Consider the following 13,905-nt stretch of genomic DNA (forward strand, 5'->3'; position numbering starts at 1 on the left):
TTGGGTTCAAATACATTTTGGCGACGCCGAGCACCCTGCTGTGCATAATATCTTCCCGAGCTCGCTGCTCTTGGAGGAACAGTGTTGATCGTCGTGAAGAACAACACAGAGCAAGGGAAAATGTAGAAGTGGTTGTGGTTGGGAGGATGTGATGACGTCACAGGGTTCAGCGGGAACATGGGGCTTTTAAAGAGCTGAAAGAAACATCCTGACAGTCAGTTATCACATCCCCGAAAAGGAGTCAAACACACATTAGCTATTAAACAAAAGGCAGGCTATCTTCATCAAAGAGAAAAAAAGGCTCCGTCCTGACCCAGAATATGCACTGGCAAAAATGTAAGTGAGCTCTGATTTGTTTTTCCTACCTGTGATAGAAGCTGAGGGTTGTAACGAATAAGTGAGCATGAGCGTAGCACGGGAGGCAGCGCTCGTGAAGAGCTGCGTGGCTCAAGAGAGGCGAGTGATTAAGGCATATGATGCTAATTTTCCAGCAGGGATATTAACACAGGGCGGCATTGCTGCTTTGTTGGCATTCATCACTATGAATCAAGTGGAAGACTATGATTCATAAAAACAATAACAGGATGCAGGTATTATATCAAAGGTTACAGTGGTTACATACCAGAAAATTTTCCTTTTTAAAAGTGAAACCTGTGAGAAATCTTATTTCTGTGCCTTTTTTTTTGATATGTGCTTTTTTCAACTAATAAAAAAGATAAGGAACCAAAGCAGTTGAGGGCAATGCAGTTATGACTTGACAGGAAATCAGTTTTCTTGTTTTCAACATAATTTCACTCCTCTTGGCCCACCTTTGCTCGAATAGTTTATTGATGGTAATACAGATAGGCATTTGCTGCTTGCAAGGCTTTCATTCTCACTGTCTGGATCTGTAGGTGATGCTGGTTTTTGCAGCTGTCCATCCTCTGTGTTTCCCCACGCCGTCCCATTAACCTGTAACAACACAATACACCTGACTGGAAGAAGCTAATTTCTTAAACATTTCCTAGTGACTCACCTGATATGGAACTAATATTAATCTTTTTTATAGAACAGCTTGTCAGCTGCTCAGAGGTTGCTTCACTATGCATGTGCTTTCTGATGTTATTAGCAGTTAATTCATTTTCTCTGTTACACATTTCTCATGCTTTTATCAGCTGAACACTTTGGAAGCTCAAATGTATATTTGTGAAATTCAATAGTGCTTAGATTTTTCTTACAAATATCCAGCAGCAAGAGCACAGCTATGGCAACACACCTTGTGTCCTCCTTCATCTCCTGTTTCCAGAATCATTACGTTTAGGATGTGGAGCATTCTGCAAGGTGATTAGATTTAAACCTGGAATCTTGTTTTTCATCTCAAAAGTCATTAATGGTTGGTTGGCTTGTTGGTTTGTTTGTTTGTTTTCCTGCAATGACAAAGTAATACTAACCACCTGAGGTTATAGGCAGAATGAAATTGGTAACTGAATTGGTATTTTTCCTGCTGTTAAATCGTGCAGTGCTTTCAAAGGTAAGCAGGAATGACAAGCCTACATGAGAAGAGGTCAAAACCTGTATCTTGATGTCAGCCATTCTCTGTTGATGGTTTCTGAACAAAACATCTGACCAATACCTGCTTGTCCCTCCATGTTCCCTGACCTGCCCAAGGCTCGAATCTCCTGTTACAGTAGTGCTGCTGGGCTGCATGAGACATAGGAACTGTCTTGATTTGACTTCTGCTGCTGAGGAAGTCCTCTCCATGCTGTTGATGGAGCAGCCAGACTCCTCTCCAGTTCCTGAGCTGGTTGCTGGAGGAGCCTGGCATTGCATTACCAAGATGCAGAAGGGGCTGAGGGGAGATGTCTGTAGGTGCTGCCTGGCTGGGTCTGTGCTGGCTGTTGGTGTCTGCTGTGTCACTGTATGGTTAGGGTTCCTTTTCCCAACGTGGAACTGTTACCTTATTAACCTGGCTTCTTTTCTATCCCATCACAGTAGTGAATTATGTGCCTTGGCTTTGAAGGTAGACAGGAAGAGTATTCTGATGACTGGGATGCAAGCAGCTCGGGTGCGATTGCCTGCTCTACTGGAGACCCCGAGTGACTTTAGACTGCTCAGATCAGTACAGGTATTCAGGTGTCATGGCCCAGTGTCTTCAGTGGAGGTTAGACTTGTTGGTATCTCTGTGTGTCTCCATTTGGTCTCTCTGGTGCACCTGTATTTCCTGTTAGTGCCACCAGAGAAATTTCCTGCAACATCTGGTCCAAAACACCTTTGACCACATGGATGTCCCAGTGCCCACAGGCAAGCCATCAGCTTGCTCTGAAGTATAGATTGATGTAGAGGTAGTATGGATGACCAAGGAACTTGGGGCATGCTTGTGTGAACCCTAAGCTGATATTGAGAGCACAGAAGCCCTACTCTACTCTGCTCCCTCCTTAGGAAATAGGAGGAGCTTTCCTCAGCCACGTAGAGAGTTTCAGTACAACTAAAATGAGTTCCTTCAGTATTCTGGCAAAAGGGCATCCTGGATAGAGGGGCAGTAATTCTGTGGGGAGCTTCTGAGGGGTGGCTGGAACTTTTGCCCAAGTATGAGACAAAGCATTCCTTGTAGAAACAGATGGTCGTGGTGCCAGCGAGAGCAACTGTGTTGTTTTGCAGACCTGCTCCCAGAGAGATGGGTAAATGAGACCTAGGCTGATACCAGGCCATGCTCTCCCAGGAACAGATATCAGGGTTTGACGTGTCTCACCTTGCAGATAAATTACTGTCCTGTGGTCTCAGATGCTGCATTATACAGTAACCAGGCTAGAGAGGTGTGTGAGCATGTACTGGGTACATGTCAGAGATGCTTATCCCACTTGGGATCCGTCAGAGACAGCAGGGATGCTGCAACCACTGAGCTAGAAGGAAGACCAATGAGCTAGAAGGAAGACCAATGAAGGCACAATCTGAAGTGCCAGTGAAAGCCAATGGGAGTAAGTAACTTCATTTCCCAAGGCTTCTACACTAACTTCATAGTATGGATCTGGTTTCTGAAGGAGACTGGATTAAAAACCAAGCCAATTATTAAGTCCAACTTTACATGCTTAAACAGCAGAGTGACTAGGGAATATGGGGATATGAGGAGGTTCTGTAGCATTGTGTTGCTGCGGGAAGTAGAAGGCATGCTGGATGCTCAAGTATTCCTGCCTTACTGGTACCAAGCTGGTTCCCTGGCTGGAACGCATTTGCAGTTTTGGTCAAATGCAGTGTCAGCTTGAAAGCAAAGGCAGAGACAGAAGGTTTTGTTCCTGTGTGAAAGGAGACTGTATAGAAGTCCTGGCAACCTCTATCATCAGGACACCTAGATTTGGATTAAATTTGGGGTTTAGCAAAATCAAAATGGGGTTTTAAAAGGAATGGTGTCATTTCCATGTGTTTTGGGCAGCTATACAAATAAAACAAAACAACAACAGTCACCAACGAACAAAAAGCTCTCCCAAACTGAAAGCCCAAGAGTGACACAAGAACTCATTTCAGGAGGTGTGACCTCACCAGAGGGCATTACTCATGGGCTACCTTCTGAGGGGCAGCGTCCCTCTTCTTCAGGGGACCCTGCTGTAGGAAGCCCGGCAGGACCAGAAGGCAAACTAACAGACCTTGCCCTCAGCTGCTGTGGTCAGAGGCTCTTGCCCCCCGGGAGTCTCGCATGGCTGGCTCTGCACGCTGGAAATGGTTCCCTCGGGGTCACGGCACAGTGCGTTTCTCTGCAGGAGTGGGGCCCAGAGCTCTTCCGCTCAGCAAAACCCCAGCGCGTGTCTCAGCCCGAAAGCATCCCCTCCCACGGCAGAAGAGAAGTGACTGGTCGGGGCTTCCCAGCTTTTGGCAGGATTCTGCTGAATGGAAGCAGGCCCGGCCCGCGGCCCAACGCCCCCTCAAGGGATGGGGAATCTCTAGTGGGCAGCACCAGCTGCTCTCCCCCTGTGTGTTTCTGTGCAGAGAGTTACTCCGAGGTGTGTTTTGAAGACAGAATGAAGGTACCTTTGGTGCAAGTGGTTTCTGTTTTGAGAGGGTACACAAGCAGGTTGAATGAGTTTAACGCTTAGGGGGTGCTTAAGGCCAGGTCAAAATGCTTTGCTAGGTCAAAATGCTTTGGACATTCAAGTCCTGCTGCACTCCTAAGGGCCTTCTGCACGTAAGGCAGACGTTCAGCTATTTACCTGTTCCACTGATGGCTTGGCTTCCCATGCAACTGAGATACAGGGATTTGCACCTTTTGAAAACCCTCTTCCCAAATGCTTTTTTGAGAGCACAAGGGCTTTTCTGCCCACAACAGATGTGGAGCTCTACACAGCCTTTCTGAAAGTATCAGCTAATGAGACTGAGACGTGAAACTGCAATGTGCTGCACCTTGAGAGTTTTAATTTTGGTAAAGCCTCACTGGGAAAGATGGATATTATGAAAGTTGAGCCCATCCATGCTTCACAAAGCAGGTGTCAGGCTCTACGAATGACCACAGAAGCAATTAAATGGAAAGCTTGCATTACTAAAATGGAAAGAGTATTATGGGCTGGGAGGAATTAGGACGTGCGGGTGAGACTCATGGTTGAGACACTTTCTGTCTATCTCAGCTTCCCCTTTGTAACAGGGGCTCTCTTCTTCTGAAGCAGGTAATTTTTAGTAGCCCTCACCGCTACATGGCAAATCAATCCAACTCCTATCTGGCACTTGGAAGGCCCTCTCTTCCCTCCCTTCCCTCTCTTTTTCCTTTTTCTTTCCCTTCAGAGCAGCAGGGATTTCTAACCAGCCTTTCATCCTGTTTCCTGAGTGTCTTCAGGTTTCCCCTTGACTTTGTTTCTCTCTAGGTGGAAAACTACACAGTCATATTTTGTTTGCTGATCTGCAATACTGTCCTTGTGTTGGCACAGCATGTAGGTTCTGCACAGTTCTTTCCTGACTTCACTCATTCAGATCATCCAGGAGGCCTTTTTTAAAAGGACAGAAGTCAAAAGCCCCAAGTCATGCCCCAAGAACGGTGCAGGTAGGGTTCAAGGGCACATGGATCTGCTAGAATCAAGGACAGTTTGATTCTTCTCAATCTTCCTACTGCAGATAAATGCCTGAAAATAAAGATACTAGACATGATTTTTAAATAAACCACTGTCAAACTAATATGTTTCACTGACTTTGGTAGTTAGAGTGCTAAGTAAGAGAGCAGAAAGAGAGCTAGTCAAATCCTACGCTGGGTTGTTGGTAAGCAAGTGAAATATTTAGTCTATTATCTAATTATGCTCAGAACCCTCCCAAGTTCGTTTCCTTATGCTGAGCAATGAACCATTGCTCAGATCTTTTGCTCATGCTCCGAGCTCTTCTGTTTATAGTAGAGCAGATTCTCTGCCCAGATGTTTGCTTAGTGCTTTCTGTTGAACTAAATCCTTATTGAAATAACAACTGATACTGCAAGAAACAGTACAGACAACAAACCACTCCAGTTTTCCTTGTCAGGATGGTCTACAAAAAATAATGGTAACACTTGAAAAGGTGATTTGGGATGTGTCAGACACACAAAAAGAGCTGCATGTTCAGCCCTTCAAATGCACCTTGGCATGAAAAGCTTGGGGGCTTGAGATATATTTTCGGATGGAAAGGCTATTGACAAGGTAATGGATCAAGCAATAGCCAAAGTGAATGCAGATAAATGTTTTCTGAGTCATTTAATTATTTGCTTAGCAGTGCTGTACACATGATTCTCTGTCTGAGCACGGTATGGCAGGTTTTTCATTCTCAGGGCCAGACAGAGCATTTATTATGTCTGTATTAGTCAGTTTAGGCCAGGTACTAGGGACCTACTAGTCACCCAAGCCTGTTAGCACCAACACAACTTGCTAAGATGAATCTTGGTAGAAATAGCTGAATTTTGTTTCCAAGAGCGTGAGCTGCAGCTGGGTCACTGCAGAGTGTTTCACTTTGGTGAGATCAGTGAAAAAGGGGACAGACTGTGGAGGATGCTGAGGGCTAGGGATGGGGTTGAAATGAAGAACATGATTCCCTGTTATGAGATCTGGGATCTTGGGCATTTAAATGAATTTCAGGGCTTTGTGTTCCTGCCCTGGAGTTGCCACGGCTCAGAGAAAAAGAAAGATTGCTCCCTTTTTTCACTCTAGCAAATTAGGACAGGGCTCATCTTCTCTGGGCAGGACTGGGGAAGTCTCATTCTGTGATTTACTTTGACTCCTAGCTGGATGGCTCTGCTTGAGGGAGCACCGAGACCTGAACAAACATGACACTATTTACTGGCTTGCATAAATGGGCACTGGTGGTGTGATTAGTCAAAGCATCCAAGCCCTGGCTGTTGCCATGAGAATGGCTGCAGTTGGATTACCTCTCCAGTGCCATCTAAATGTCCCTGTGGGGACTGGCAAGTTGTTGTCAGAGTGGGACAAACACAAGACAGGCAGAGGGAATAAGGACTGCTTTTCTGCTGGTTGTGTAGATTTCTAAAGTTCTTTTTTCAAGGGGAATCTAAATGCCCAAGAACTTCAGATCCTCCTTTGCAGGGATCTCTAAAACCACTGAGAGGTGCTTTTGACAGTTCTGTTAAAGCACTGATCCTCAGACAGCTGAATAACTTTGGAGGTCTACAGACTGTGTGACCCTTCCCTCTATCTTGCACAGGGATCCCAGCAGAGCTCAGAATTGGGCTTTCTTTTCCTTACTTCTTTTCCTTCCTTCTTGATCCCCTACTATGGCTGGTTAGGTTGGCTGGGTGTAAATAATTCTCATACAAAGGATTGCCTGCCTAGCCCTTAAGAGCTGCCTTTCACCACGGTGCTTTTTGCAGCGATCCATGATGTCCTCTGGAACGTTATCAATATCTTACAAGGAGCTGTTTCAGTTCTGGGGTCAGCTCTAATCACATCATTCATTTCCAAAGCAGCAGCGGACCCAAAATGCTATTACTAGCTTGAAAACTTAGAGAGCCCTGCAAAATTCTTTCAATCTGGAGTCAATGTAAAGTGCAGACAGCCATGGTGAAATACTTAGTCCCTTGGTCAATGGGCATTGGTGTCTTGTACAAAGGTTTTGGCTGGAGTCTGAGTATCTAGGCAGTGTATACAAAGCTCAGCCACATTTTTTTCCTGTTTATTAGCCAAAGTTCACTGTGGACAATAAAAATGTCAGCAGCTGCCTGATGTGATTTGGTCTTCAACATCCAAGCCAAAGACTCGCTATTTGTTAATTGCAATCTAATTTTTTTGTTATTATTATCATCATTATTCAAGAGTCACTGTTTGCTTTTTGGTGTTACTGCAAATGAGAAAATGTTTTCTATTGTGTTTCTTTTCATTTTGTCATTATACTGGAGGGGAAAGAAAAAAGACAAATATTTACGCTGTTAACGCCGATCAGTTGATAAGCTTATCACAGGTCATTGTGTGAGCAAAGACACAGTAAATCTTCTGAACCAGTGACAAGCGTGTCATTAGTTCTTAAAGATTAGCAGTGTGTTTCAAACTGAGCGCTGGCCTGATGGGAAATCATTGTGACTTGTTTGCAAGGATGAAGGTTTAAACTGATCTTGCAGCTCACGTGTGTGTGAAGGCTGGTTGTGCTAACGTGAAGGTTTAGTGATCTGAAACTTTTCATGCTTCGATACTTGCAGCCTTCCAACAGCTGTTTTGCCATTATATTCCCTCTGGTTTTAGCCATGGTTGAATTAAAAACATAGAACAAGGTGCATTTTGAAGTTGCTTGCTTTGTTTAGCAATGCCTTGGACACTGCTGACCATCCCACTAGATGCTCTGGACATAGAATCATAGACTGGGCTGGGTTGGAAGGGACCCCAAGGATCATAGAGCTCCAACCCCCCTGCCACAGGCAGGGACACCAACCTCAGGCCTGAATCTACACAAGGTTGCCCAGGGCCCCATCCAACCTGTCCCTGAAAGGTCTCAAACCACTGAAGGATGGGGTTTATAGGATTACCTCCCAAAGTGTTAGTCTGCTCAGCTTTTTGCTCACCTTCAGCAAGGGGTCTTGTGAAGCATATTTCTGAAGCTCTTTTCACCTTGTGAGCTGGGGTTGGAGCTGGTGCTCAAAAGCAGACAGCAAGCTCCTCTGTTCATCACCACATGGACTTGTACTCTTCAGGAATTACAATTGTTTTCCTAGGTGCAAACCAGTTGGCAAAGGGATAATCCGTGTGGGCTGACCTTTAGCAACTCCTCAAATGGAGCTGTCGAATCTTTGTCCAGAGTCCACTGGAAGTGGGGAACTTCAGCCTTGTCTGTGCAATCTGAACAGTTTCAGGCTGAGTTGCAGAGAGCTCTGAAATCAAACATCATTATGGGCTTTCTCCTGTTGTCACTTGATACCTAGAGCCAGTGGGACTGCCACGTTTGGTACCTGTGCTTGTTCATTAGCTGTTGAGTTATCCAGCCACTTTAAAAGATTACTCCAAAGCCTCCAAGGTTTGTGCTAGGCTTTTGTCAACGTTTGTTGACATTACAAACCCAGTGAGTGATAAAACCCTGATGAAAGGAGCCTAAACCTACACACACACCGTGGGTTTGTAAGGCAGGTTGACAAAAGCCCTGCATGAGCTAAAATAGATCTACGTAAATCCTACTGGTTGGATTAGATTCCATCCTCCTGGATTTCTGATGCTTCATACTGCCCTGACTTCAGAGAGCAGCTGCAAATTAAGCCCCTGTGCCTATGGTCCTTGGGTTGTGTAAGTCAAGGTAGAGCAGAGTGGGCACTGGAGCACAAGTTCTGCTGTTCCTTTTAATCTGTTTGAGTGTAATTTGGGTGTGCAGACCTCGGTTCGCAGCTTATGACTTAAATAAAATCAATTTTATTTAATAAATAATTAAATAAGAGTATTATTGAAACTCAGTCCAAGGCAGGCATTATAGTTTACTAAGCCCTGGTACAGGGAGTTGGAGACTACTAAATTCAAGTACTTCCTTCACCTGGATTCTTTAATTGTCATTATTTCACAAAATGCTTTTATTTTTTAAATTATCACACTTCTCTTACTTCATGAGGAATTGTACACTGAAGCCAAAAGCCATTTTGCTGTGGTTTGTCTGTAATGCTCAGCCCTGGTATACACTTCAGCAGTGGAAAAGCAGCTGTGCTAGCATTATTTTTATTTCTGGAGGTCAGCTTGGGGGAACTGAAATACCTTCTGCAGACTTTGGTGGGGTTTTTCTTCTTTTTTTTTCCTTTTTTTTTCTTCTTTATTTTTTTTTTGGTTGCCCTGCTTACACCGGAAACTCTGAATAGGTATATTTGTCAGCTTTTACAGTAAATTTCTTCTTTACCATCCCCCAAAACTGGAGCCAGAAACTGCCATCCTTCCCCCACCCTAACTCTGCACGGAGGCCCCTTGAAATCAGTGGGTGATGCAGGGATAAGACACTGCCCAGAGGAACGGTTCGGCCTCGTGCTGTCTCTAGCAGAGCTATTTGCTTTGGTGGAGTTGAGGTTTTCACTGAACATAAACAACAGGAGCAGTGTCTGACCCCACAGGGCTTTTTAGTAAATAATTTCCAAGTGTAAATAATTTGCTGGTAAGGCCAAAAAAGCACCTTTGTGATGGTCTTTAATTCAGAGCTCCTGTCTAGTATTTAGCTCCTTTTCAGTCATCAGTACAGCTCACACTACAGCCCTTTTTAGCACTGTTTTTCGTATTCAGATAAATTAATGCCAATTAAATTTTACAAGTAAAATATGAACTGCATTAAAAGCCCTTGAGGATGCTTGTATGCAGAATATGGGAATGCAAGTAACCCAGTCTGAAGTACCACAAAGAATGTCCACAGAAAGCCACAGTAGATCAGGAAAAGGTTGAAAAATCATATTTTTCCAGCTACTTCCTTAATGTAAAGTTTTTCCCAGTGTGCATAAAGGTAAAAATAAAAAGACAACAGTTCAATGCATAAATGTAGTGTTATCTGCTACCAAAAGTATGTATAACTTTTGAACGAGGTCTCATGATGAAATGGTGTGCAGTCAGTCAGAAAGAGTTAATGGTAGAGAAAAGTTGAAGGGAAATATGGAGTTAATTAAAAAAAACAGAAAGATACATTCTCTTGCAAAAATTTTGAGGTTGACTTACAATGTGTGTTTAGACTCAGTTTTTCTCTCCCTTAAGGTGTAACAAACAGCTCAGTGTGCATATAATTGCATGTAACAGGGAGAGATGACCAGAAGTGAAGCTATTAATCCTATTCCGTGATGTGAAGCACAGAATATAAATCTGACTAAATGTTTCCTGGGTGGAATAATATTCTGAGTTTAAGATGTGAGCTGGATATCCACTGGTACTTCATAAAACCAAAGGCCAGTTGTGATCTTTAGGAAAGGAAACTTATCAATTAGCATATTTACAAATCAAAGTGCAGTAAAAAGGGGCACTGCTGCTATCAATGGCTTTACAAATACCAGGCCTCTCTGAGCTTTGATATCCCATGGTTTCCTTCTATCAATTGCCTCCAAACACTTAATGTAAAATATGTGTAGATAATGCTGGTTTATGAAGAGCTGTGCTTCCTCCTCTCACAGTGCTAGGCCTGGCTGGCTGGCTGCAAGCTTTGCTTCTCAAAATGCATCAGAGTTTATGGATGTATAAACTGTCAGTGTAACTGTCTGCAAAGCTCTGTCACATCCCAGCTCACCACGTTATACACCAGGCTGGGAGCAAAGCTCTGTTTGGAACAGAAACATGACTGTGGTCCAGGATGGCACTTAATTATACCTGCCTGTTCTGGGAAGCTGTGAGGCACACGTGTCAAACCAGCGAGGAGTTAAACAGCTTTCCAAATGAGATGCTGTTCTAATTCGAGCTGCATTTGTAGCTTCTCTCCAAGTAAAGAAGAGAAAATAACTTCTCATGAATATCTAATCTCTACTTTTTTATGTATCTACCTGGCCAGTGATTGTGTTATGTCATAGTCTGGATACCTACTAACCAAACTGCATTACATGTCTGTTGGATGTGCTCTGGTTGGTCTTTCAAGTGGGTGTAAATCAACTGCACGGCAGACTGGTGGCACTGACGCAACACAGAGCAGATACAAGTGGAGCCAGGAGGAAAGGAGTAAACCATTTCTTTTCAGAAGCCAAAAGAGAACAGAGTTTCAGGCTCAGGTGTTAAAAAGGTGGAACATCACAATTACCACACTGAAACCTTGCTGAAGACAGCAGGATGACAGGTTTAGTCTTAGAGACAGTTTGAGGAAAGCCAACATTTGTTTGGTGCCTCCCTCTCTTTGATTTTTGGCTACTTGGTTGATAAGTTTTGAAGAGGGACACTGTTTTTTATCTCCCTTCAGATTGTGTGGCTCAATTCACACGTTTATAAAATACATCCCCAAAAGGAGGTGGAGACCTGTTGACAGCCATTGCTTTTAGGAACAGAGTATTGCCCTCTGTGTAAGAGCAGCAACCCCTTTTCCTTGTGCTGCATCCTCCCTGGCTTCCACAAATACCTAGTGTAATGTGCCTGTTTAATGGAGCATGTCCATTATACTCTGACAGGACAGAGCTCCTGCGGGCTGAAAACCCACCTGCCACCGTGGCAGGGAAACCAGCCCCCCTGGGCTGCACAGCCTCTAAGCTCTCCTGGCCTGAGCTATGTATGAATGCTCTTTTGCAGACAAAAAGGGGCTGAGCTCCTGAGTACTGCTGTTTCACAGCAGGAGGGAACCGCAGGCACACTTATTTCAGGTTAGGTTATCTTCATGATCCATCTATATGATTGCAGCATCCAAGCAGCAAAGGTAGAGAGGAGACCTGTGCCATCTGACATCACAAATGGGCCAAAAGGCGTCATTAGCTAAGAACAAGAATATGTTTGAGTCCAGACTGCGAGCACACTGAGTGGTACAGTCTGCAAACAAGCAGGCTGCCGTGGGGATTTGGGCTCTGCATAAATAGCAGGAAAAGAAAGTAAATGTCACCTGCGTGGGGTGTTTTGTTCCCTCAGCTTCTGCTCCAGAACAGCAGCCGCAGCCTCGCCCCTATCAAGGTGTCCGTGTCAAAGAGCCAGTGAAGGAGCTGCTGAAAAGGAAACGGGGAAACGTCCATAATGCCAGTGCAACGGCAGCTACAACGGTAGGAGAGAAAGCAAACACAGGAGGGGAGTTCTTCCTCAATAGCTAAATGATTGACCAGCCCTGGCACCAGCTGGCAGTGCTTTGGTAATGAAAGAAATCTTGGCATCTCTGAAGTGTTTTGAAGGCAACACTGCTTCACGTTACCAGGAGATACCATGAAATGTATCTTTACTTTAGGTGGAGTGCCTGTGGGGTGCCGAGCACCTTCAGTTAGCATTGGAAGGGTGAAAGTGGTTTGCTTTTGGTAGGATCTAATTCCTAGGAACAGAAAGTGGCTTGGAAGATAAGCAGCTTGTTCCAGAGGACAAAGAGAGATTCAGCCAGAGCCATCTTTGGCTGCTGCTTAGTTCCAGCCTACCTCTCTCTGTCCTCCCAGGAGGAAGCAGATTAACTGGGTCCTCTCTGAAGAGGAATTCACTCTGCAACACAAGGTTTAAATACTGTTTAAGGCCCCCTTGAACTGAAGGGACACGTGGGCTTTGGCTGGACCCATGAAGGGGCCTGGGATTATACATCCTGGGTGACGTGCTCTGTTCTGGCCCTTCTGTGGAGGCAGGTGGGAACGTTCAGGCCCTGACATTGAAGTAGTAGGTGATAATCAGTTGGCAGTAGCTTGCAGGTCCCCCTTTGTGCTTCTTAGAGGGGAATGACTTTAATGCTTATGGTCTTTTTCTTCTCTCTTCTAGGTTGTTTTGCCCCATCAGCCTCTTCCTTCCTATTCACCAATGGGTAATGCTTCCCTGATTTTCTAAGTGTTTGTCAGCCCTGCTGCAGGGAAAACTGTGCTGGGCTTTAATCCTCTCCTGTTTTTTAGGCCAGCCTTGCACTGATATGGACGTTGCTGCCCCTGCGTTGCCTGTCACAGATGAAGGAGCGCTCTGTTCTGGCTGGATCTCCCAGCCCTCTCCCACATCCTTACAGCCTTTAACTCAGTGGACCACTTACCCTGATTACATGTCCCACGAAGCAGTCAGCTGTCCCTACACAGCAGATATGTATGTTCAGCCCATGTGTCCCAGTTACACGCTGGTGGGACCCTCATCGGTTCTTACTTACACTTCTCAGCCGCTGATCACCAACTTTGCAGTAAGTCAGAAATACCTGGGCACCTTCCAGCAAGGGCCACAGAGAGTGCTGGGTGCAACTAATATCATTTACTCACTAGAATGCTGCGTGACTTCATCTCACAGGAGAGGCTGTCACAGGCAGCAGCTTTCAGCACAGGGTGTAACTGTCTCATGGGTTACACCGAGGGTGGGAGTGGGAACAGAAAGCTGGAGGGAACTTGCACTCATGTCAGCAAGCACCTGGGACACCCACAGCCACCGCTCTCATGGGAGCCTGCGTGGGAAAACTGTCACAGTCAGTATAATGCTGCACCCAGAGAGACAGGAAAAGGGATGTTAAAAGCGAGACTGAGCATCCTTAGTCTGTTGTTTTGTGTCTTTCCCCCATCCCACCTGGCCAGTTGTCTTATTTTGGGTTATCTGCCTTCTCTTGTAACAGCCCCGAAGCACCACCCCTGCCGTAGTGCCTCAGCTGGAAGTGACAGAGCAGCAGCCACCTCTCACGTACTTCCCGTGGGCACAGCCCCTATCTGCATTGCCAGCCTCCACTCTGCAGTACCAGCCAGCTTCTTCCACGCTTCCTGGGCCACAGTTTGTGCCCTTACCCATCTCCATCCCCGAGCCAGCCCCACAGGAGCTGGAGGACGCCAGGCGAGTCATCGGCACGCTGCCCATCGAGAAGCTCCTTCTAGAAGACGAAGACAATGATACGTATGTTCTAAACCATGCTCTCTCTGTTGAAGGGCTTTAAGTT

The 13,905-nt window shown here is 45.2% G+C and overlaps 1 protein-coding gene across 1 annotated transcript; it reads left to right on the forward strand.

Annotated features, from left to right (window-relative positions):
• Positions 1–320: 320 nt before the first annotated feature.
• Positions 321–13,902, forward strand: POU2AF1 (POU class 2 homeobox associating factor 1; the record flags this gene model as incomplete). Its single annotated transcript, XM_084274847.1, has 5 exons — positions 321–336; positions 11,955–12,082; positions 12,771–12,813; positions 12,899–13,170; positions 13,591–13,902. The coding sequence occupies 5 exons, from the start codon at positions 321–323 to the stop codon at positions 13,900–13,902; spliced, it is 771 nt and encodes a 256-aa protein (XP_084130973.1).
• Positions 13,903–13,905: the final 3 nt, after the last annotated feature.

This window comes from Gallinula chloropus, assembly GCF_964237585.1.
Source record: "Gallinula chloropus genome assembly, chromosome: 24".
NCBI lineage: Eukaryota > Metazoa > Chordata > Aves > Gruiformes > Rallidae > Gallinula > Gallinula chloropus.